Source organism: Dryobates pubescens, chromosome 2 (assembly GCF_014839835.1).
Source record: "Dryobates pubescens isolate bDryPub1 chromosome 2, bDryPub1.pri, whole genome shotgun sequence".
Lineage (NCBI taxonomy): Eukaryota > Metazoa > Chordata > Aves > Piciformes > Picidae > Dryobates > Dryobates pubescens.
In genome coordinates, this window is record NC_071613.1 from 44,086,152 (window position 1) to 44,112,546 (window position 26,395).

General features: G+C 41.8%; 1 protein-coding gene across 1 annotated transcript in view; it reads left to right on the forward strand.

The window, feature by feature from the left end:
* The window catches only part of PDIA5 (protein disulfide isomerase family A member 5), a 103,310-nt gene that overhangs the window by 70,145 nt on the left and 6,770 nt on the right, over nucleotides 1-26,395 (forward strand). The window contains exons 13-15 of the mRNA XM_054176345.1: nucleotides 176-339; nucleotides 2,865-2,995; nucleotides 19,779-19,849. Of these exons, the coding sequence (XP_054032320.1) occupies nucleotides 176-339; nucleotides 2,865-2,995; nucleotides 19,779-19,849 (366 nt within the window). The remainder of the gene's footprint in view (nucleotides 1-175; nucleotides 340-2,864; nucleotides 2,996-19,778; nucleotides 19,850-26,395) is intronic.

The following is a 26,395-nucleotide window of genomic DNA, read 5'->3' on the forward strand; positions in this document are numbered from 1 at the left end:
TGCTCTTAGTCCATATAGTGTCCCTTCCTGGATTTGCGTCTCTTTCTGTGTATCTTTGCTGAGTACATGAGAAGGTCGAGGCATCTAGATCATGTCCACTGTCCTCCAAGTCCACTGTTTCCAGCCAGAGGAGTTTCTGTCTGTTGCTGGAATTTACAGTTGATCTCTGTTTTAGAGTCCAGGTGTCCTTGCAGCTGTCGATGCTACCGTCAACAAGGCACTGGCAGAAAGATACCACATCTCAGGGTTTCCTACTTTGAAGTACTTTAAGGATGGAGAGGAGAAATACACTCTGCCACATCTCAGAACAAAGAAAAAGATCATCGACTGGCTGCTAAAGTAAGTTTTAAGGGTGTGAGATGCTATTGGGTTCCTGGTTACTGGCTCCTAAGACTGCTTTGGTGACCAAGATCTTAAACCTAGCTTCATCAACTGCCTAAATCCCTTGCTAACATAAACAAACTGAATTCCAGTATTCAAAGCCATACAATATGAATGTTAATTATGGTCTCTTATACACCAAATCCTTTATTTGCTGCAGGGTGTTTCATAGCAGTTCTGGTGGTTTTTTTCCCAAAATAAATATTTTTCAAATATACCCTAAGCCTCTAACCAGAGAAGGAATAGCAGTGGCTCTGAAAAATAAACAGAACGTTTGTTGCTCCCTCTTCATACTAAGCAGCCAATTTCCCTGTTAGTGACTGAATTTCTGCAGTTGTACTTTATTCTTTCCAGCATTTCAGAGCCAATACCTAGAATACCACCAGCTGAAGGAAGGTCAGTGAGACCAACAAAACCAGCACCTTCATCTGCACTAACCAACTTTTCTTGGGTCTTGTGCTATAATATGCAGAATTAAGTTTAATGTATGATGAAAATAATTTCATTCAAAGTAGTAAAATGCTGGTACAATTCTCTCTAAGTATTTTGGAATAAAATATGCATTTCCATTAGGTACTCTAAGCCTAATGTATTGTCTGCATTATTCAGAGGAAAAAGCTGCCAGTGTTTTGTGAAGTTTTTAAATCATTTAACTGTTAAGTGCAGATGGCATGAGGATTGTAATCTTAAAGTTTTTTTCCTTATTTAGTGGGAGGAGGGGGGTTATGTGATTTATATCTTTTTTGTTCACTTGGGTGGATTTTTTGTTGTTGTTGTTGTTTCTTTTTAAATTGCATCTCTCTGAGTGCTTCAGATTGGGTAATAGAGACGGTCTTGCAGCATCTTTGTAGCACGTTGAAAAGTTTTATCTATCTACATTTAGACACAGTACTTCCTTGTCTTCCCTGCATAGTCAGGCTCCAGGCTGCTGTGTCGATACTGGATGTTAAATCATTGTCTTGGTTTTGCCAGTTTGCTGGAGTATTTTAGGTGCTACATAATTTATATTGAATTAATCAGGCAGGTTGATACTGCTTATACATATTGGCAGGTGAATAAGCAGAGGGAGAAGAAGAAGCTGTTAATCCCTTCTGGATCCTGCTATGCCTCTGGAATTCTTTAACCTGCAGCCTCAGGTAGTCACCAATGCAGAGGAAACTCAAAATAACTTGCTTCCTGTTTTTGACTGATGGATCTTCTCCCAGCCAGAGGCACAATAGAGTAAGATCTTTGTTTGCTGACCAGGAATAAAATTATCATAGATGCACTGAAGTTGGAGGAAGTAGGGATGCATCTGGGGGATAAACTGGACATAAAATACATCTTGTGTAAGCGTATCCGGTGAGCGGTCTAGTTGCAGCCATAAGGGGTTTGACTCCTGTTGCTCTATGGTGGTGGCAGTCTGTGTTGTAACCAGTATCTGAGGTCAATATGGGAAGGTCTGTGTGAGATGAAGTCACACTTCTGACTGTAACTGTATTCAGTGATAGCTCATGTCAACACTGTTTGTGTGAAAACTCAGACCAGCTGTCGTAATTCTTTTGCAAACAGCTGGCAGATCAGTATCAATGGAAATACAATGAATGTCCACCAAGTGACCTTGAGCAGGACTTAAAAAAATTGAGTTTTTCTTCACTTGGTTTTTATGTACTTTATGCAACTTCAAAAGATGTCATTCAAAGTGACAGGAAAGTCTGAAAAGGTAATTTATTACCAAGGCGACATATGAAGGTCTTTATACCGTGGCACCATTCTGATGATTTTATATAAGTAATCACTATTTAAGATACAGCAGGAATGAATTTAATGAGTCTGAGAGAGGTCTGTGAGCTGGTGAATAGCAGAAGTTTTGTTAGAGGCACTCTAGATGTGCAGGATTGCTCTGATCTAGTCAGTATGTGCAGCCATAATTGAAACCTGACATTCTCTTTATCAAGGTAAAATATTCCAGTTCAGTCACCCCCGGTCTTCCAAGTGGAACGATGCTGATTATTGCATCCTGGCTTTAATATCTGAATTGAAGAGAAGGTCATGAAATTCTTTATAGAAGTTTACAGGATAGTGATAAAGAGTACAAAAAACGATGTTTGAATGAAAGTTGCTGTTCTATATTGGTTGCCTTTTGATCCCATCTGCTTGCTGTTCTTCTCAATTCATGCCTATGGATGACAGTGATACAAGAGTAATGTTCTTTCCACCCTGATGTTGGGTGCAATGTAGGAAATCTTTATTCTGCGTTTCTTCTCATCTGCCTGAGTACAATCACTTAAATTACGTTTTTATTGAGTTACAGAAATTAACTTGCATCTCTTTTGTTGTTATCTGGTATTGGAAATATTGAGCACGTTTTCCTATTTGCACGGGCACCCCCGAGGATTGTTTGACCTCATTTCCCTCCTCATGGTAGTTATGACCAGCGTGTGATGCCTCTTTGCCTGCTTCCAGAAACTTTAAAAACCAATGTTGTTTCCTTTCTTTTATAGTCCTGAAGCACCGCCTCCACCTGAGCCTGCATGGGAAGAAAAACAGACAAGTGTTATCCACCTTGCTGGAGAAGACTTCAGGGAGTCTTTGAAGAAGAAGAAACATACCCTTGTCATGTTCTATGCACCATGTGAGTGAATACCTCTCTATATATAAACATTACAGTTTGTGAAATCCTGAATTAATTCTTGTGCGGCCCCCAGACTTTCAAAGCTAAAGAGCTGATTCTGAGTATAACTGCACGCAACCATCACTGGCACACTCTTATCTTTTTAAACAGAAACAGAACAGTATACAGTGTTTATTAAAAGAGTTTTTGCATTAATGCAGGCACCGAAGCAGGCAGGGGTATAAAGCCAACAGATTTATTTTCCTCTGCTGCATTTTATGGTCCGTAGAACAAAATGTGATCTTTTATAGTAGGACAATGGACACGAAGAGCCTGACTCATTAGTGTAGCAGTTCAGTAGTGAAATCAATATAGTGGTGTGGAAGGAACCAGTCCCCAGAGGCCGAGAACAAATTTTGGTGGAATAAATTTTGTCTGTAGTAAATCTACATTTTAAATCTCCAGTGAGACTGGGCATAGCTTACTTCTCCCAGATTGTTTTGCGTGCATCACACACACGCTTGCTTTTTGAAGCTCCTGAGAATATTTCTAGAGAAGTTTTGAATCAGACCCTTTATGAATTGGATGAATGTGAGAGACCTTTTCTGTTTCCTGTGTTGTCCCAGAGACAGGCAGACTTGGTAGAAGTTCTTAACTCTTGAGGGGTCTGTCAAAGAGAAAAGATAATCCTGGCAGTATTAGACACTATTAACTTGCTTTTATAGCACCATGACTAAGCCCCCCCAGATGCAAGAAAAATTCTTCCCTATCACGTGGCCAGCCCTGCAATTCATGGATAACCTTTAGATAAGCAGTTGGTAACTTACTCCCATTAAACTGAATGTATTTTCCAGAAAGGGAGAAAAAGCTCAGGTCCTTAATGTTTAATCAGGCAGTTCCTTATTTTGCTTTTCTATTAGAGAACTAAACATGAATGCTTTTGGGATTCTGCAAATCCCTGCTGGATGTGGGATGTAGGAGAAAGGAGGGGTGCAATTCAGAAGGGAGATTACTGGAAGGTTGTAAAAGAAAAGGGAAAGGGACTTAATTCCTTCTCAACTCCAGTTCCCACCATCTATTGACTAAAAATTGCCCATGTGTCAGGAATTTCTGATTCAGGGATTGCAGCTGGTTGAGAGCAAACTGTGAATTTTAAATCAAATGACTGCACATGAAATAGTAAAAGGTAAGATTTTACCATCCCTTGATTTCTCCTCACCTGATCAGTGACTTTCTGTGGAAGAGAGATTTATTTCCCTTTTGGCCTTTACCTGCATGTTTTCAAGGCACTTAAATTCTTGATCTTTTTTTAAGGTGGTGTTTAAAGCAAAAACTCCATGTGCAATGCGTATGTGGCTCACAGGGTTGGAAGCCCAAGGCAGCTTGCCTGATGGGCTGATTTTGATAGCACTGGTTTGCAGGTTGGCTTCTACTTACACCAGGAGGAGTGAGTGGAGATCAGCCTGGCCCTGTCTGTACAAATGGACTGTAAAAGCAAGGCTTGCATGATGTAAGCCTTGGGTCCTTGGAGGCTGCCCTTCAGACACGTTCTTGTGCTGATTTGAGCACAGTGCTGTGTGAAACCACCTATATACAGGACAAAGAGGTGTTAACTGGAACCATTTCTGGCCTTCCCATGATTTCTAAGGCAGTCAGTGCTGCTGTTATGTTGTCAGCATTTGGACCATGCAGTTTCTGATTTGTCAGGATCATATTCATCTCTAAATGTGTGTCTGTGTGCAAAGCAGAAAGAGGCATGCAGAGGGAGTGCAACAAAGTCTTCACTTTGAATGCAGGGGAAACAGCAGATGAATATTTTAAATCCCTGGTTTCTGTGAAATAGTCATTAATGCAATAGAATGGTACAAATCACTCTATTTTTCAGTTTTTCTGCAGTGATAATGTGCCTCCTGCTAAATTTGATAGATTAGCTTTTGTTTACCATTTCCTCAGTCTTGAAACCTCTCAGAGCTTACATTGCCAATTAGTCTTAACTTGCTTATTTTAGTGCAGAAAGAACACTGCTAAAATTGCCAGGCCCTATTATCTCAAATAATTTTCTTTTTCTGTTCAGATCCACATCTTAGGTCAGTGCATCCTTGCAGTATGCTACCCCATTCACTTGTGACTCTATGACAGTATTTGTTACACTTACACATATGCTGGGATATATTAAGATTGGGGGTGTGTGTATATATGCATATATAAAGTATGTTTGTATATAAATATTTATGCTAAGGAATGTATCTCTCATCTGTCATTATGCTTTAAATTCTAAAGTTGAGTACTCTGACCTTTGTAAGGCTTTCAGCTAGTGACAAACCTTTAGGCAAAGGCCACCGATATATATCTTAGATGTAAATTAAAATGAGATCTGGCTTTTCTGTGGCAGCTTTCAGTCCAAATTACTTCATATATATAGGAGAACCATCAATCTGCTGCCATGCTGCTAACTCTGGAGTGAGCTGAGCTGTGCTTTAACGGTACTGAACAGTGCTTCTTAGTGGTTTGGCTCCAGAAGGGAGGACTGCTTCCACATGGAAAAGATAGGGAACTCATTACTCCATCACCCTGATTGTGGATGAAGTGTAAAGATTATTCCTGGTGCTTGTGCAAGGCTTTAGGGACTAAGAATTGCAATTCTTCCCTGGTGGCATCTCTGTGCGCTGTCATGACTGATTTTGGGCAGGAGGATGCAGCAGGGACAGGTCCCCTTTATTGACTTGTAAGAAAAGTGCCAGACACAGAAAAGCTAATGCTACTTCTGCCAATAGCTGCCTTGGACCTGATCTCCAGCTGAATGTCCATTGGGTAGGTCTCCAGCCTCTGTGGCAACTGTGCCATGCGGGCTTGTGGTGTGGGCTGTCACATGTTGGTGCTTCTCAGGGCTAGTGTTTTAGAGCAGGCTGCTGCTGGTAATGCTGGACAGCACCTGGCTGAGCTCTTCTCTGGGCCCTTGTGGGGCTCTTGTGTCCTGAAGATCCCATTTCCTTCAAAACACCTGAAATAAGAGGACAGTGATACAGTCTGCTGGAGTGAAGCCTGATGCTGCAGGTGTGTGATGTCTTGGGGACTGCCATGAGGGATTTGAGGGGCATTTAAAAGCAGTAGGTTTATTGCACCAGTGTCTGACAAGTGTTTTGGGAGGGTTTAGGGGGTCTGTATTATCATCATAGACCAGTCCTTGGAGTACTGGGTACCATCAACTACTACAGATTTCTCTTTGTAACTGATTGGTTTTGTCCAATCTGATTAAGGTCTGGTCTACACACACAGCCTGGCATGAGACTGATCAGGATTTGAGAGGCTGTGGCCTGTGAACCAAATCAGGAAGTGAAATAGACAAAAATAGATCTAGCCTATCCAAGTTAGACTGCAGTGCTAAACCAGCTATGTCCAGAAGTACAGTAGCTGCATGTCTATGGTCTACGTCCAGAGTCTAATATAAGATGGAGCATTAAATACACAGCATACTGGACTGACCAGTTTGCAGCAGTGCTTCTTCTGGGATCAACGTGCTGACTTTTCGTTCTTCTTTCCCTTATGTCCTCCCTCTTTGTTCATTTAGCTGAATATGTTTTATCTGCATTTTCACTTTTATGTGCTCTCTCCGCTCCGTTATCCCAGATAATTGAGATTTGACTTTGCCAATGCATTAAATTTTAACCTCCTACTACTACAGCACTGAAAACTGTGGAGAATAGAGTAAGTTGGTTGCGATTAGTTACCAGAATCACAAAGGGCAACAAAATTCCAGTAAATAATGTTTTCTCAATTGATGTTTTTGCTGTGTTACTCAAAACAATTAAGGGGCGGGGTGGGGGGGTAGTGATTTAAACTCACTGAGCATTTTTCAACGAAACACGGAGATGTGGGCAGCTTCTCAGGGGTGTACTGCATTTTTAACCCAAAATTCTGTCTGGAGAAGTCTTTGGAGTGTGGCAGTTTAGGCTGGCTGCCTCCTATTACTGCCACATGAGCTACACCTACACCTCTGGTGTCCTGAGTGTCCAACCCAGTAGGTGGATGAAGAAAGCAGCGTTATTTCATACCCGCAGTGTCCTGCGCCCTATAAATTCATCTGCAAAGTCATTCTCTTTTTCTTCCCTCTCTGCTGTCTGTGGGATTCACCCTATCAGGTGACAGGGTGGGGGGAGTGGAATATCTCAGGGCCTCTTAGGCCTGGCTAGGCCTAATGCCAGGAGGAGAAGGGGAGAGGGGCAGTCTCAGACCTGACCAGCCTGAGGCTAGCCTAGCAGTGGGGGGTGAAGAAAGAGCCCTGGGGGTTTTGGGTATACCCTCAGGTGGGGAGAAAGGAAGTGTTGGGAGGCCTTCTGGTGTGCTGTAGGGGACTCTATGCTTTGGGACTCCTGTAAAACACTTACTGCCTTCCATTTAACTTTCCATCACTTTTGCAATCCATTTGTGAGAGTGTCATTCTTTTGCCCCAGTCAGGGCAACAGAGGGTCTGCCTGGCCTCAAATCAGGACATGCAGTCCTACATGGAATTTCTTGCTGAGCCACTGCAAAGACTCATACCAAACTAATGACCATCACAGTCTCTAATTCAAACTCATGATTCGCTGTTCTGCCTTGTTCATCACTGGCATTTAATATGCCTGCTTCATGTCATAATTTGTGACTGTCAAGTTTTTGTTGAGCGATGCCACTTCCATTAGGTCTTTTCTGCTCTTGTAGAAGCAGTTCAGAGCTGTGAAGAGAGTCCATAGACGGTCAGCCTCTGTTGCATTAGGGAGAGTGTCACCAGCAGGTCGAGGCTGCCTAGACTAGTGAGACAAAATTGGATTGCTTTGTCCAGAAGGTACAGAAGGCACATTGTCATAACTGGAGTAAATCCAGTGAAGGGCCATGATGGTGATTAAGGGTCTGGAGCACTAGCCATATGAAGTGAGACTAAGAGCTGGGACTGTTCAACCTGCAGAAGAGGAGGCTCTAGCTGAGTGGGAGTGTGTGTGGCAGTAGGGGTGGTGGAATCTTACCCTGTATGCCTAAGTGCCTAATGTGGGGATGTCAGGCCCAGCTGCAGATTTGAGCCCCACATGGCTGCTCACACAGCTGTACCCCCAACCTGGTAGGATGGGAAGGAGGAATTAACTCCATCCTAGCCGAACTAATGACAGGGGAGTAAAGAAGACAGAGACAGGTTCTTCTCTGCAGTGCCCAGGGACAGAACAAGAGGCAACAGGTGAATACTGAAATGCAAGAAGTTTTGCTTAAAGATAAGAGGAAGTGTATTTGTTGGTTTGGACTTTTTAATGTCTTTTTGTGGTGTTTTTTTGTTTGGTGTTTTTTTTTACTACTGTGAGGGTGGTTGAATACTGGAACAGGTTGACAAGAGGTGGTGTGGAGACTCCATCCTTGGAAATACTCAGAATTCAACTGGACACAATGCTGGACAGATTGCCCTAGTTGACCCTACTATGCAGAGGCATTGGACTGGATGATCTCCAGAAGTGCTTTCCAACTACAGCAATGCTGTGTTTCTAGGAACAGTAATATTGGAGTATACATGGTGGGGTTTTTGTTTGGTTTGGGTTTGTTGAGGTGTTGGTTGGTCGGTTGGTTTTGGTTCTTTTTACCCTTACCATTGAATTCTGATTTTCTTTGAACGGGAAAGGTTTAGTAACAGTCCCTACAAATTCTCATTCCTTACAGAAACAGAATCTCTCCACTTGTGGCTCATAAGAACGAGAGGTCATCACATAATATATAATTTTTTTTAGTCAAGATTGCTGCCTCCGACGAGACTACAAATGAATCAGCTGTGTCAGAAACGGGAATAAAATATAATTGCTTGTGGATCCAAGCTGTTCTTAAGAAAGCAGTAATGTTCCCTTTTGATCCCTCCCATTTTTTTAAGTAAGGTGGAACAAAGCTGGTTGCACAGTCATTAGCAGGTCCAAATGACAGAGGGGGGCACTTAATTTTTAGATCAGTCGCTTTTAGTGGAAGCGCTCAGCACTGAGCAAATTCATTCAGCTGCTACTTTTGTAAAAATACAAGGTAATAAGAATTCTTATAAAGTAGAGACTTTCAGAAGCAATGAGAAATAATAGGAGAAAAATGCTCCCTTTTAATGGCTCATACGGGTGGCAGTTGCCAATGTTATTAACTTGCCAGTGGCCTCAATTTGTTTGACTCAACAGGGTTCACGGAATGGGTATTTTTAATAAATACTTTATTGGGAGCTGATTTCCGGTTCTCTGTTCAGCAGTGAAACTTTCACTGCACTGGAAACTATTTTTGTCAGCTGGAAAAGATTATTTTCTGGTAAAGCCTGACCCACAGGGGTTACCCTTAACCCAAAGAATACCCAGAAGTAAACCCTACTGAGGGTAGTTTTAATGAGGCATTTTTGACTCGATTAAGTTACTGTATTGCAACAAGAGGATGTGCAATTAAGAGCCATCAGCCTTTTTGACTCCGCTTACATTTTTGGTAGGGTTTTTCTTTCAGGGCAGGAAAGAAGTGAATGACTGTGCTTAAGCTGTGTTACACCTGATAAAATCACAGAAGGCTTAGGGGTTGATATTTGAGCCATTAAAAGCCTGTGTGTTGTTCTGAGTTTTAAGTGGGAGATGGTACCTGGGTATTGTTCTGATGTAAAACAGAGAGTGTTCTTTAGCTTCTAAGTCAAGTGGGAATCTAGACTCATTGTTGCCCGATGGGTCATCTCCTGGCCATCAGCAAGAAAGAAAATCAGATAGGGATTTCTCTGGGAGTAAGAAATCAGATAGGAGTCACATTTTTTCAGTTCTGTCTGAATCAGTCCTGCCCATCTCCTGTGTGTTTCGGCAGCAGTGCATAAAATGCTGAGAGGTGAACTCCCATTAATATTACCCACAGGCTGTATTCAAAATATCAATCACTCTCTATCCTGGTATGCTCCATCTCTTTCTTTTCACAATAAGAATTGTCCTGTTTTTTCCATCCAAGTCATGCGTGAAGAACATGCAACAAAAAAGCACTTAGCTGAGAGTCCTTGCCAGGTTGCACTTTGAGTAGAGTGGGTGCAGACGATGGTTTAGCTATTGGTGCTAACAACTGGGAGGACCAGTTTATTCCTCTAGCCCTACTAACTTGTTGGTGGACCCAAGCAGTCATCAAAAAGCTGTTCTTAAATGGTCATATTTCCTTTTGATCCTTCCCATTGGGACAAAGGTGTTTGCAGAGTCATATCTTGGCCTTTGCACAGGAAGGTTTGTGTTCTGGCTAAGCTTGACTGCTGTAATGAACCAGCTATTTTGACTGACTGAGGCTTTAGCCAGTGGCTGCTGGGCCTGAGCTGACTGGTCTGGATCTCAGTGCTGAGCAGACCTGGGTGGCATAATTCTGTATGAAGGATGCACAGAGGGGGCTAAAATATTTAACACAAGTTAATGGGCCCAGATGCACTGAGCAGAACAGCAGCACAGATGATTTCATTGTCCATGCTGGCTTCAGATTGGCTCCCATCAAGAGGTTTTCTCATTGCTTGCAAGCACATCTTGTTAAGTTTTCATTAGGAGGTTGTATCAAAGAGCCTGAACAAAATGTGCATGTTTGTAAATGAAACTTAAGCTATCAAAAGATACGAAAAATATACTGAACAGAAGGAATCCGTTTCAAGGGTAAAAAACCCTTGCAGGAAGGATTTTCTGGTTGTTGACTGAGGTAGAAGCAAGGTCTGGACCCTCTGATAATGAGGCTTTAAATCCTGCGTGGGCTGGCACTGCAGAATTTTGATGTTGGCTCTGCTGTTAACTGGTTTCTTTTCTGCATTAGTGGTGCTCTTGCTACAGGCTGGCATTTAGTGAGGTGTGTTCCTGTCAGCATGAATAGTATTGATGCCTTGGAGCCCATTAACAGGCTGGATTTGATAAAGGATGACTTTATAGTGGTCACTGCAGTCAGGCTGGCAGAACCACTCCTAGCCCCAGTGTTTGTGTTGAGGGTATGAATTAGTGCTGAGAATTAGTGCTCTCAACTCACATGTTGAGACACTTCACAGGACTGCAGTGATTGGAGGTGGCTCCCGTGGAGCTGTGGCATTAAACTAAAATTTGTTAGGGTGATCCAGCTCCTCTTGTTTTATAAAACAGCATTTAAATCTGTTGTAACCCTAAAACATTGCACCTGTTTGAAATTATGTGAAGAATATTACCTGTATTAAACAGGTCAGACTTGTGAGAAAGCAAAGAGAAAGGAAGTGCATACCCTTGCCCTGTGAAATTCTCCCCTGACAGCTGTGTTGGTGCAATATCATGTCAAGCCTGTGTGGGCTTCATTGGGAGACATTTAGCTATGAGTATGCCACCCACCCTTATGCACTGTTGTCAAACCCATTTTCAGGAAGACAGATGCTTTTTTTGTATGATGCAACATTATCATAACAGGTTGGTTTAGAGTCTTACAAGTTCAGTGGTAACTCCCCTAGTGCACTGCTGGACCACTTCTAACTCAGAGCAGTTTATCTTCTGATTACCAGTTGCATCCATGCACATGTTAGATAGCAGAATGCTTTCATTTGCTCTTCAGCTGTGCTTGTAGTTAACCAAGGCTGATGCTGACTTGGTTAATGCTGTTTTACCAACTCTCTTTGTGTCACACAGGCCAGTGACACAGTCTGTCTGGAAAATCCAGGTCTGCTGGAACAAACACTGAAGTGTTGTTCTGGGTGTAGCATTTGCTCTTTAACCCTTTCTGTCCAGAGGTGGCTTCTTGTACAGCTTCCCATCTTAAAAGGATTGCTTGTTGTGAAATGCCAAGTGCTGTCATGTAATTTGTAATTCACTGAAGTCATGTATCCTTACCTTTTGTAGTGGATAAAACAGTCCCGGACTTTTGTGCTGTCTTTCTCCTCAACTTTGCTGTTTGCTCTGTTCTGATGACTTTGTTGCTAGTACTGCAATTGTTCACATCTAAGGCTGTAGTTTCCAAAGATTCTGGTTTTGTATCCCTCATGCCCTCTGTATATCCCCAAAGCACTACAAAATACGAGTTCAGATAGCTTGGGGGAAAAAAACCAAAACATAACAAAACCCTCCGGCAGGCTGTGAAATTGGCAATAGGTCGCCTGTTGTTAAGAGTAGTGAGGCAAGCCCTGGTTGACCCGATGCTTAACTGAAAAGCTCATGACCTTTTTCAAATCAATGGACTAAACCCCCCTCCTTTCAATTACTAATATCTCATGTCTTGGAAATACGATTACGCTATGCATCGGGCCATGTCATAAAATGAGCTTTGGTTCCAGATATTCAATTAAAAGGCCCTCCAGTTCAGAACAAAATAGCGAATTACCCTTTCAGTAACATCTCCAAATGCCTTTCTCAAATCTGCCTGTGGATTCAGTAGCTTACATAGCTCCACAAACTCTGTATTGGTTTAAGCAGTATACCCATTTTCAGCTCTTATCTGTACAATTACTATCTGTGGTCTGTCTTTCCTTGATTGACCAAGTAATACTCTTGTTTTAATTCTAGTTAATCACTTGGAACTCTTGAACTGGAAACAGGCTTTACTTTACTCTGCAGTCTACAACCTCCCGGGTTTGCTTTGATGGCTGTGCAGTGTGCTGCTTTTACTTGCTTAGAATTGCAGTCATTTAAAAACCAATAACAGAGGGCAGTATCTACCCCTGCTATTTAGATAGTGATGGTTTCAAGCAGAGATGGGGAATCGGAAAGTCATTCCCTGCGTTGCACTTTGCACGCTGAGGGCTTCATTCTGCCATGTGCTGAGCCCTCTGAAGCCTCAGTGGTTTTGCAGTTGAATGAATAGAGTCAGCACCTTGAAGCCCTCCTCCCTGTCAAGCAAGACTGAACCCTGAGAGTCACTTAACCTTTTCCTGACACTGTTTAACCTTGGGTGTAATGATGGGGGGGTAATTACATCTGTTTCTCTTAGGGGCAATTTGAAGCATAATTAATTGATATTAGTTAAAGCATTTGAGATCACCCGTTGTGAGGTACTAAAGGAAGCTGAGGACTGAAGGGGGCGTGGAGTCTTTCCTCATGCTGAGGACAGAGCATAGGCAGTGCAAATGCCACTGTCTGACTTTCAGATCACTTCTTAAGGAACTGGCCAGGATGTTGCTATGAAAATACAGTTTAAATTAGTATATTCATCTGGAAACATTCTGCAACATTAAAACGTATGCATGTTTAAAGTCTCTCTTTGAAAAATCTCATGTAAAACATATGCACATCACTGTGCATTATTTACAAGATGCTAAAAGCACACACAAAAGGAACATGGGTTGGGTTATATATCATTATGTGTTAATGGTAGACTAAAAGTACATGGTAGTGATTTCTGCAGTCAGAGTGCCTCATCTACGCTGGCACAGAGCCATTTTAGTTGGGATGCTCAGGGTAGGGTCAGCAGGGGCTGTTGTCCTTGCCTGACCTGAAGAGCAGTGCTAGCACGCTGCAGCTCCTGGCTGCTCAGTGCACGGTGATACAAGGACAGCAAAGCCATATCGCCTCTGTAGCAGTTTCAGCTCAGTGATGTGGGTCAACAACAGGCTGCAGTCTGATCCAGGTGCAGAACCACGGCATGAAAGCATATTTTAGAGAAAACTGTTTCCTTTCAGACTGAAAATCACAAGTGATAGTGAATGTGAATTTCCTGTCTGCGTTTGACTGGCTTCAGTGTGTAGCCAGCTCTGGAGGTTACTTAGCCTTTGGCATTCAGCTTGAATAGCTTGTTACAATGAAAACTAGACTGATGTATCTTGATTTCTATAACAACTTAACCTCAGCATTTAAGCTATTAACACACTGAGCTTCCTGACTCCCTTTGCCATGAAACACACCTTCCAATCCTGGTGTTTTTCTTTTGGGTCTTCTGAGCTCCCTCCAGTTTGAACTCATTCTTGATTTGTGGACCCAGAACTGCAAACAGCATTTTAAAGGTGCCAGGCATAAAGGCCCTTTGCACACCTATCTAATATATGCATTTATATATTCAGTGAAGTTCCTTTTGACAACTCCATCATTTTCTTTCAAAGCTATATTGCTAGTATTGTTTAGATTTCTTTTGCTTCTAACACCTTTAAAGCTCCTTATATACTTAAAACACCATTATTACCTCTGCTGACTGTAGATACTGCTTTGATGTCCATTTGCTTCCTTTATCTATTTTGTACAAATTGTTAGCTTTTGATTTATATTCATTAAAAACAGCTTCACCTTTCTTCTATATGCTATGCTAATACAGCTCCCACTCTTCTAAGGAAACTGAATTAACCTTGTACTGTTCAGCTGTAGAGAGGTTGCATTATATCACTAGGCTTTGTAGTTTCAAATTAAACAAAGCATGAAGTAAGTGAAAGGACATTTTTCATATTTAAGTCAGTAGAAACCTGTGGGTTTTTTGGAAAGAGAACTTGATTCCTTTAGGCAATTCTGAAAATTTCACACAATTTTATTTTAAACATAATAAGGTGACTGTTGTCCAAAAGAGTGCCTTTGTTTCATGCTCTGCTCTGGAGACACCTTTTTTTTTCATTGACATCTGGTCCTAATAATTTTACTCACTGAAGTTTTATGAATCTCTGTTTTTCTTTTGACTCACTGTCATCTCTAAACAATTCACTTGGTTAAAAAAAACCCAAACCACTACCTTCTCCAATAAAAAATTCTTCTTCTCAGTGTAATAAAGTTATGTAGGTTATTCACTTGCTTGTTCTATTGCTTTGAAATCCTCTTTACATTCCCTTTTACATCCCATGGGATGCTGCAATTACAGGAAATGTTTACAGTTCCAAATACAGGATATTTCTCTGGATTTATTGAATTGCCACCACAACATATGCTTAGTTACTCTTATGACTGGGGCAATGTGTACTTTGTTTTTAATATCAGTTTTGTCTCTCTTGCTCTACATGACAAGTGGGTTTATATTGTTTTTCTTCAGTCTGCCTTTTGTTTAGGGGAAAAAAAGAAGTTTGTAAGGTGATGTCAGCACTTAATAACTATTCTGATTTTCCCATGCAAAGTCTTTTTTTTTACATCATGTATGCAGATATTCTGTGGCATCATGTTGGAAACCACATCCAACTCAAGCCTGCAGGTCTTTATTTCTTAGAGTTCTCAAACCAGTGTTTCTATGAGGATAAACACCTTTGTGTGCCCAAACCAGCACTGGCTGGTTGGCTGATTGTTCCTGCTACCAGTAAATGCAATCCATGAAAAATAAACTGGGCTGTATATTTTCCATTACTTCATGTCCCAGCAGACCCGCTAGCTTTCCTTTAAATGCCTCTCTAATTAGAGGAGATTTAATCTGACTCCCTCTGCCCCTCAGTGGTAATGGGTCTGAATGAGGCCTGCTTGCTTGCTTACTTGATTTCCCTTGTCTGCTGTTCATCAGCCATTTCTCTTGAGTTTTTACCTACAGAAACCATATTTTTCATGTACTTGGATTAGTCAAGAACTACTTGATTTTCAAGGTGAGGAATGTGTGACAGTGCCCACTGTAACTATATTTCAGTGTGCCTTCCCAGCTGTTACCAACTTTACAGTATGAATGGTGGGGGGAAAAAAAAACCAGCTGTCAAAAAAAAGGGGTTTCATGTAATATTTTAAATGTGTTTTGGAAAGGCAAAGAGAAGTTTAGAAGCCCTCTATTGCAGATGTTCATATATGGATGTTCCTACTCTGGCAGGGGGAGTTGAAATACATGATCTCCAGAGATCTCCTGGTTCTGTAATACATGGACCTATAGTTTAAGCACCTAGACCTCATACCTCAGTAGGCTTTAGTGGTCAAGCAGAGCACATGTCTCAACAGGCTGCATAGTGAGGGCCTCCAGATTTTGAGCATGGAGAGGTGAGAATGCCTGGGCAGAGCTGTAATGAAGCTGCAGTGTTTCCTGATTGGGAGCAGAGAATGGCCTTAGCAAATGCTTTGGCATGTGCATTAGATGTCAAGCTCACTTGCCTTCCTTCCAGGTGGTGCAAGTGTCTGCATTAGGAAATGAAGTTAGCTCCAGATTTGCAGAAATGATTAGAGGTTTTGAGTGGCAGTTCTGGGATCCTGTGGAAAGGCTGGGTGTTTCAGGAGCAGATTTCTTTCAGATTTCTCAAGTTAGGCATAGGAAATTGCTGTTCAGTTCACGTGTGCTATTAACCCTGTTGAGATCAAATTGGACAATGATTTTAAAATGAAGAAAGAAAATTGGTAAAGCAAAGCCCTGCACCTATATTAAAGGCTCTCAGAAGTGCTATTTCCAATGCTGCTCATTTGAAAGTCCACCTCTTGGCCTTTGTAGGATGCCTGTGCCCCTGCCATAGCACCCAAATTATTCAGCTAGGATGACATGGAATGAATCTTCCCACTTCTTTAGTCCATAGTGACTTAACTGTCCTTTTATTCTTGACACCTTACCCACACCTTCAGATGTCACCAGTTTAATCTCTTTCCATTGCAGCCAATCTGGAAAATCCGTTGTAAGGAGCCTGCACACTTCCTATCCTCATGTACAGTGCTCAGTACATTTCCTTTATTTGCACTTTCAAATTTGGAAGGTGGTGCTAACACTTAAAATAAACGTGTGATAGTGGGTGTGAAGAGGGAATGGGGAGAACAAGTTTTCCGTCTGTCAAAATGAAGACATCAACCTCTGCTTTTTTTCTTTTTTTTCTTTTTTGCATGTGTGCTTTAAATAGAATGACTGGCTTGGGTGACTTCCAAGTGTTTGCTGCATTTGGCAATCCTTCTAAGTTGTAACAGATGAAGTTCTGCTATTCCATATGATGTGCTCCTTCCCCCTTTTTCAGTGACTCCTTGAAGCTCCTTGAGAATTCAGTGTAGCATTCACATCTGTTCCGTGGATGGATGTCCAAGGCTAACAAAATGCCTACTGGACTTGAAGTCAGCTCTGCCAAAAGCCATATGGTTGTGTTTTAGTTTTGCAAGCACAGTGCAGTAAAGAAAAGAGGTCGGGCCAAGAAAGAAGGGAGGGGAGGAGGGATGGCGTTTCAGATGGGTAAATTAAGGTAACTTTTTATCATTTGTTATTAGAGTAGAAAAATGCGATCACAGAGGAGGAGGAGGAGGAGGAGGAGATAAAAGCTCTGTGTACAGGCTCCTTCAGCAATTGTTTTACAGAATACAGAATTAACCAGGTTGGAAAAGACCTGTGAGATCATCAAGTCCAACCTATCACCCAACACCATCTAATCAACTAAACCATGGCACTAAGTGTCTCATCCAGTCTTACTTTAAACTCTTCCAGTGATAGTGACTCCACCACCTCCCTCTCCTCTTTGTGTGGTGGTGTTGAATGCAGCCTCCAAGCATGTTTGGGTTTGTCTTCCTTTTCCAAAATGCTGTCAATAGCCCAGATAAATGGATGGTTCCTTTTGGCCTTACAAGATGTGCATCTGTGTGGAGAACCACACTCAAAGCCCTTCCCCATGCTGCCTATCAAACACTGTGCAGCAGCATATGCGGTGGTGACTCACTAGGGTGGAAGGAGCAGCTGTTGATACTTCTCTGAGCAGTCACTGGCTAAACGGCCACTTGGGCTGTTTTCTTGCCAGCCATCTGTTGTCCCCTGTAAAATGGCAGCTTGCGTTTTCAGTAGCTATTGGACTTACCTGTGACTGAAGGACTATGCTTGTTATTTTTTGAATCACATTCTGGTTTGCTTTAAAGAGTGTAGTTCATGGAGACGCTCTTACCTGCTGCAACTTCAGTGGGTGCTTTAGAGAGAGGCTTAACCAAATGTTCCATCCTCTGCAGATTCAGTACCCATGGGGTAGGAAACATCAACTGATGTTTCATAAAACGTTTAGAGGGGAATAGGAAGGCATGAACTCTCATGTTTCTCTGGAAATAGCTTTTATGGAGGGTTTGAAAGTTGGTATTAGGTGAAATCTAAAGTTTAAGCTCAAGTCGTAAGCAGAAAAGGAAGATGAAAGGTTTTAAGTTTTTAGGAGTCTTTGTGTTTCAGTGTAACAGTTGGAAGTGCTTTCCAGTAAACTATAGCATAGTTTAGGTTTAGGGGTGTCTGATTTTTCACCTTTCCACCCCCAACACCCTCCCTTCACACCCCCCACTCCCCCATTACTTTTTAGATGTTCTCAACACTTCTGATTTATTTGTGTAGAGCAATTTTAACAATCCAACCAAGGCAGTCACCCCACAGTACAGGAAATTAATATATCTCAAGAGGAAGGTTTGACCCAAAGGCTTTTCAGATAGGCATGTGGTGGGAAAGAAAGTGGGTCGCCAAAGCAGGCTGATAGACATGAGAGCAGCCTGAAACCCTGGCTGCCTCCAACTCTTTTTCTTTCTCTTCCTCCTCCTCCTTTTCTTTGTTGACCATTTCCTTCCAGGCAACTCAGCAAAGTTAATAGTGTGCAGGCTGTAGAGGACTTGCCCTCTCTCCCACAGAAACACAGCTGCCATCAGGATAGACTGCCATTGTGTTGCGTGAAGAGATTGAAGCCATTAAGATGGATTTGCAGAAGTGCCTCAGTTTCCTAGGAAATGTCCCCTTGACTTTTTGCTATTCATAGTTACTGCATAGACTCCCAGTGTATTTATACCTGTGTCATTGCACTGCTTTCAAAATCCTATTCTGAAGAAAAAAATACTCTGAAATTCAAAGCAGTGCATGTAAGCAATGAAATGGCATTTTCCTGAAGATTAAAGGGGTGTGCAGATACCGTTTTTCTTGTCAGCTGAAAGGCTGAGTGCAGTTTATGGAGAGAGTGGCTGCAAGCCTCCTAAGAGGGCATTTGTTCCATACTGACTTAAAAGTAACACAGCCACTTGTTCATCATTGTAAAATGCTGGTAAACAACAGTAGCATAAGCTGTAATTGGAGCTTATGAGCATCTCGTCTGTGCTCTGTTCTGCTCCTATCCAGAAATAATAGCAGGATGAACTCCTGCCTTTGCTCGCGTTACGCAGGCTTGGCAGAAGTGTGTCCATTCCTTTATTCCCTGCATCAAAGCAAAAAGTAGTGTCCTGAGTGTTTGCTTGGGAACAACCTCTTTATGCTGTGTTTGAAAAAAAGTAATTTGTTATACAGGTACTTTCTTTTTCAAAGTCTTACTTGGTATTGGTATTTTGAGAGTAGTTTAGATTAATCATAGACAATAACCATTGCTTCTGAATTAAGAGTACTCGCATCTGTATTCTGAATAGAGAGCAGTTTTTGTTCCCCTTCTGAAATGTGTGAGTAAATCTAGTGTATGTTTAGGCAAGAGACGAACTGGCCTTTTGTTCACTGCTGCAGAGGTACAGACAGGTATCATCAGTCTATCTCCCACACAAAGCTATGGGGTTCCTGTGTGCCATGTCATTAAATACTTCTAAATGTGACTTTTTCCAACTTCCAACCTCCTCCTGTTCACAACCGCAATGTCTTTATTCCTGTGTCCAAACACAGCTGATATCTCTGGCGACAACAGTAATAACCTATGTGGTAAAACCCATGAGAAGGGACAGCAGCAGGGAAATGGTTTGTCCATTTGTGGCTAGCCATCTTAAAATGCTCTTAAGGGATTGGCAATAGGGATCATGGTGTAGGGGGATTTTCCTCTATATGGGATGTCCTGTAAGTGTAAGCGTACATGTAAACTGCTTGACACCAGAGGGATTTCAAACGTTTGCTTAAGTTCATGGTCTGCAGATGCCTCATCTCCCTCCTCCCAGCACCTGAGAACTCTTGGCTAGAATGATTTCTAATACAAATTTTGCCCTAATTCACCTTGTGCCATGAGTTTGTCCCAGTATCTTATTTACAACCAATGTTTATGCTGCTTTTTTCTTCCCATGTCAAACAGGGTGTCCCCACTGTAAAAATGCCATTCCACATTTTACAACTGCTGCTGAAGTCTTTAAAGAAGATCGAAAGGTAACTTGCTGTTAATTATTTCTGAGATATTTAAGAATGTGTTCCACCATTTGTACTTCATGGGCTTTGCTTTCTGCTGAGGTGGCAGACTTGTAGATAAAATTGCTGTTACTCTAATAGAAATGTATCTGCATCTTAAGGCTTGTATCTTTTTTTAGTCAAACTATTCTATTTTCCTTAAGAATTGTTTTCTTCTCTGTTTGATGCTTTGCATAAGAATTATTTCTTATGAAGCAAAACATTGAAAGATTAATAAAAGGTCATTCGTACAATCTCTATTCCCCTTCGACTCATTAGCCGTTGGGGTGCATGTGGAGAAACCGCAATCTGTGTGACAGTCCTGAAGACCTCAATTGTATCATCTTTGCTTGCATAGCATAAATACATTTCTGTAAGCTGGCTGACTTGAGGCCAGGAAGTTTTTAGCACCCTTGTGCTTCTGCCTTAAAAATACATCTTACAGCTGAAGCACGCCAGTTAATTCTTTTGTATCAGCTGACCCATTTTAATATGAGTGCATGCATATCTGGGATTAAAAAACCCCACCTGAGTCCCTGCATTTAACCAGATTACTAGCTGGAAACCTGCTCCTTATCTTTGAGTGAACTGTATTTCAGTTCAAATTTCACAATTGCTTTGTGTTTGGATGTGGCCTGGAAAAGATTTGGCAGTTTAATAGGGAACTTGCTTTCTACAGATTCCTGAGGAGAAGTGGCAGGGGAGGTGCTTATCTCTTCTTTCTGGGATTCAATGATAGGACAAGTGGGAATGATTCAGAGTTGTGCCAGGGGAGGTTCAGACTGGAAATTAAGAAGCATTTCACTAAGAAGCATTCCTTTACTGAAAGCGTGGTCACACACTGGGACAGGCTTCCTAGAGAGGTGGCTGATACTCCAAGCCAGTGTTCTAAGAAGCATTTTGACAATGCCCTTAACATGCTTTAACTTTTAGTCAGTCCTGAAGTGGTCAGGCAGTTGGACTGATCATTTTAGGTCTTTTCCAACTGAACTAGTCTAGTCTAGTCTATTTCTATTCTAAATGAAGAGGTACTTTTATAACTATTATAGACCTATTACTCTGCCTGCTACAGTAACAGATGTATTCCTGTCTTCTTTTTACCTTTTCCTCTTGTCTTTTCTGCAACTCACAGAGGATGCATCAGATTGACAAGAAACAAATCATTCTAGTATCACTGACTGCATAAAATTAGAAATCCATTATCACTTGTGCCCTCTGGTACACAGAAGAGTTAGAGGCATGCAGCTTTAATCTCTCTTAATTGCTGTAAATCTGTTGCTCAGATGCCTTTTGGTTACTTGTTTGTTTCCAAGACCTCTGAAGAAGTAGCCATGTTTTCCTACTTTTCTGGTAGTTCCCAATGAAGTCTCTCTTTCCTAAACTCATTAACATTTCAGTCAGAGTAGATGAAGCAAATGTATTAACAAGCAATCTGAATCATGGCTCAGTTTATTGGAGGTGGTGGTGGTGGTAAATGCAGGCTTGTGAAGCTTTTGGTTCAAACTGCAGGTTATGAAAGGATTCCAAGAGCAAGAGCAGTGATTGACAGTTGCAGCTCTTGACTTTAGTTTAAAGGTGAAGAGGGAAGGTAAAAATGTAGTGAGTTGAAATGGGAGAGCCAGTAGGGAATATTAAGAGTGGTACAGTTTCAAGGAGGTGTGTGCAGTTTCGGAAAACGATGTTATTCCACCCCAGTGACTTCGGAAAGCACCAAGGATTCATTATTTGGGGGGCCTTATTTGATTGTGTACAGCCATAACCTGCCAAGGTGCTTCTTGCTGCCAGTTTGTGCCCTTGTAGAAAAGAAAAGAAACCTGTTTATGACTTCAGAAGGGCACATGTCTGTTTCCATGAGTAGCACTGGGCATTTTCCCATGTCTCAAACTGGGCTGAGCCTTCACACTTTGGCTACTTCGTAGTTCTGTAGAGTTACAAACTAAAATTACTGCGTAAGAGGGAAGAATTATTTCTTCTTCAAAATCAGGGAAAAATTATTAATTTTAATGTTCAGTCTGTACTAGTATTGGGTTTTTTCCCCTCTAGCAGAGTATGGTAGTATTTAAACTGTATCTCCTTTTCAATTGGAATGGTCCTTTAAATAAACATGTAATTCAGCAGAAGCCAAAGAACAATCAAAAACATTTCAGCCTTGCATTGGTTATAAATGGTATCTTTTGGGAGACTTTAAGTCTTTACATTGGAATTTTGAATATGAACAGGGCTTGAAACTCTTAAATACGTGCCTTTGGCTTTGGATATTCACTGTAAGGGGGTGGTTCTGGCTCTGGAGCCCCACTCCCCCTCACACCCCCACCTCCCCAGGCTGTGTGTAACACTGTGTACTGTTTCATCATCTGCAGTGCTGGAGCTGGAATTAAAAAATGTAATGCTTGGAACATTAGACCCAAATATCAGTTTTTGTTGGCCCACATCACTGCTGGTGGTTTTAGCAGAAATCCCAAGCCTGCTCGATTGCTTGGGGTGGTTGTGTGGCTATCGTAAGGCACGGCTCTGGGTGTAACCCATAAACCAGAGCCTCTGTGTCTTACCATGCACCTGGAGAAACTCAGTGCCACTGGAGAGACTACTCCAGTGATGTATTTAAAAAGAAGGAAAAAAACCCCAAACCAAAACAAGAAACAAGAAAAAAAGAATAATAAAAAAGCCATCTGGAGCATTCTTGTCTTGGGGTGCTGTGGTCTTTGCAGACAGCTGCCAGGGGAAAGCCTTTGGCCTGTGCTCCACAGCTCAAGTTTTGGCAATGGCCAGTGTACATCAGAAAATGTAAATGTGAGAATTGCCACTTTGCTGAACAGATTGAAGAGCAGGAAGGCATGTTCACTAACTACTCCAGAGACTCTCGAAAGGGCACCAGCTAAATCTTAAAAAAATCTGCATTCTGCCTTTTGGCTGATCCTAAAGTTCATCTTGAAGGAGCTGATTTGTGATGCTCCAGCTTGGATTTGCTGAAGGAAAGCTCTTGAGTCCTCAAAGCCTCTCAGTAACAAATATCTGAAACTCCCCCAAAGGAGCTGCTGTTTGACCAAGTCCTCTTCATTTTCACAAAAAGCTGTTGCTGTACAAATGCACTGACCTAAAAAAGAGCACTGCCGCTGGGTTCTAGTGAGTTTGTACAGAAACAGCTGTGACAGATTCTGCTGGAGAGGGTGCAGCTAATGGGGTGAGTTGGGGGGCTGTAAGACATCAGTGAAACACGTGAATCCCCAGTGTGTATTGAGAACTGTGGTATAAAATCATTATACCAACCAAATCACTGTACAGAGATACCCAAATGAGTTTGTTTAGCCAAGAATTTGATCCCTATTTGTTTTAAAAGCATGAGTTGAATTTCTTTTTAATTAGACTCATTAAATATGGTGATGTTAGCACTGTGCATCGTGGTGCCTGCAATGGTTCTTCCCTTTGCAAACAGGCCTGCTCTGACAGCACCTGATGCATTGTACCTATGATAATGCTGCTGTGGCACATCAGAGCCATGAATCTTCATTTTGCAAGGCTGTTCACTTTGAGAACAGTAGCTGAATTGCAGCAAGCTTTAGCAGGCCCGCTTCTAACTGCTGTTAGGATCCAGAACAGGTAATAGAAATCTATAGGTTAATCATAGAGGAAGATGCTCATCTCTCTTATGCATAGGTACTTTTAAGGCATTTGGCAAAACCAGGCTTTTCCCCCTAATAATCAGGTAATTGTTGTCTGGAATTGGCAATACTTCTAAGATGTTGCTTGGAAACATTCTTTTCTATGCTGTAATTTTACTTTTTTTTATCATGTATCATTCTTCTCTCAAATCAATATTCAGTTAGTTATTCACTTCCATTTTTGTAACAAAAGTCAATATTAGCTCCAGCAGAGATTTATTTCCTTGAATCAATAAAAGAGTGTGTGGCAGTACATAATTTAACAGGAGAGCATCTAGGATCGCAGTAGATACATTTACTATAATCAGCATATGGTGACTGAGAGACAAACTGTTAAAATGAAAGAGGTTTAAGAAGAGAAAGGAGGAGTTACCCAGAAGGTCAAGAGATCCCACTTTCCATTTTCTATACATCTGTTTGAACAACTGCATGGAATTGAGTTCCTTACCTGCAGATTCCCTCTAGAGCAAAAAGTTGTTTTACAGTTCTGTTGGACTCCAGATATATGATTAGATGATATTGCAAGTACTTTTCTTTCTTTCTAACATACGGTAAAAGAAGTAAGGCCTGGAGAAGAGGAGGCTCAGGGGCGACCTCATTGCTCTCTAGAACTACCTGAAAGGTGGTTGTAGCCAGGAAGGGGTTGGTCTCTTCTCTCTAGCAACCAACACCAGAACAAGGGGACACAGTCTCAAGCTGCACCAGGGGAAGTTTAGGCTCGAGGTGAGGAGAAAGTTCTTCAGGGAGAGAGTCATTGTTCATTGGAATGGGCTGCCCAGGGAGGTGGTGGAGTCACTGTCCCTGGAGGTGTTCAAGGGGAGATTGGACGTGGCGCTTGGTGCCATGGTCTAGTCATGAGGTCTGTGGTGACAGGTTGGACTTGATGATCTTTGAGGTCTCTTCCAGCCTTGGTGATACTGTGATACTGTAATATCCAGTCTCTTCTTGAACACCTCCAGTGGTGGTGAATCCACCACCTTCCTGGGCAGCCCATTCCAGTGGCCAATCACTCTTTCTGTGAAGAACTTCTTACTAACATCCAGCCTAAACCTCCCCTGGAACAGCTTGAGACTGTGTCCTCTTGTTCTGGTGCTGGTTGCTTGGGAGAAGAGACCAATCCCCACCTGGCTCCAACCTCCCTTCAGGTAGTTGTAGACAGCAATAAGGTCTCCTCTGAGCTTCCTCTAGGCTAAGCAACCCCAGCTCCCTCACCCTCTCCTCATAGGGCTTGTGCTGCAAACCCCATCGCTGGAGGTGTTTAAGAGGAGACTGGATGAGGCACTTGGTGCCATGGTTTAGTTGATAAGATGGTGTTGGGTGATAGGTTGGACTTGATGAAGCTCCAACCTGATTAATTCTATACTATACTATTCTATACTATACTCCTCTATTCTTTAAGGCAGCGGAGCTTTGTGAAGTTTTATGCATATTGCACATGGAGCACTTAAACCTTTTTCTTCCTGAAATGTCTTGGGTTTTTTTTTCCAGTGGATTTTTCTGTCTGGTTAGAAGTAAGTTAAGAAAGCTCAAGAAATTAAATTTTAGCCCTAACAATCAAAATCTCCCTAAAATCAATCTTGTCTTCTGAAAGCTGTTACACTGTGTTACTCCCTAATTTCTTGCTCTCACAGATTTTTCAGAAGGTCTCTTCTGACTTGATGAGAAGGAATTCATGAGAGTTGATTCCAAAGGGTCTTGGTTTCTGGATGCATATCAGGGATGTCTCATGCTTAATCTGAAATTTCTGGTCAGATGCAGTTAGTGTTCTTACAAGACAAAGCTAACCTATGCTTTCTCGTGATCTTCTGTGTAACATCTAGCTAGTAGTTGAATATGAAGATCATTTCTGAAAATAATATTCTCCAGAATTCTTCAACCATATTTTGGTCAAAGTTTTCTGGGTTCTTATTTTTCCTGACTCATTTTCCTTCTTTAGCAATGCAGAAAAACTGATAGTTGCCAAGAAGTTTGAGAATGAGAGGAAAACCTCCCTGCCATGTATCATTGCCCGCTTGAGACAGGACTCAAGCAATGGTTTTCTTTTTGTGGGCTGCAACTTTTTGTGTGCAGCCTTTAGGTATTGTCATGAAATAATTCACCCTAACTTCAACCTGCTGCAGGAAACTTCTCTACCAGAAATGGAGTTTAGTATTCTCAATGCATGAAAACACAAACTGAACGAAGCAAAAGGCATGGGTGCTGTTTGCTGAGATTCTGTAATGTCTTAGAGTTCAGCTGTCTGGAATTGATAGAACTGAGACTGGAATTGGTCCTTAGTCCAAAAGTGTGTTTTGCTACAGGTGTTTTTCAGGATTACTTGTCTCTTCTTGCAGTGCACTATATTTGATCTTCTGCTGTGAGACAGGCAAGACAATTAGGAATGTGATTCTATGGTAATGAGTGCATAGAGATGGTAGCAACCTCTATATTTAGGCTGCCTTAACATTTCCACTCTAAAGTAATCACTCAGGCTCTCCTAAGTACTCTTACTCAGCCACTGTTGGCAGCAGGCATTTGAAATGCAGCCTCGGATACAGTCTTGGGAATTAGATGTCTCCCTATGAAATTTTGCTCAGGCCTGTATGAGCTACAAGGGTTTTGAAAATTGCCTTTTCTTTTCTCTCACTGACTGCAAAAATAACCAAACAGGAATGTATACTCTGAAGAGCTGGACTCACAATAACATTTCAGGAGCAGTGGTGAGTCTGTGGGACTGTGGGAACTTGCATCAGGAGCACGTCAGAGAATAACAGACCATGGGCATGTCCTCCAAACACTACTCCAGATGTACACGTCCCTTGCCATCAGACCTGTTGCACAGCATTATGCTCTTAGACTGGGGTCTTTGTGCATTATTTCAGTGTACTAC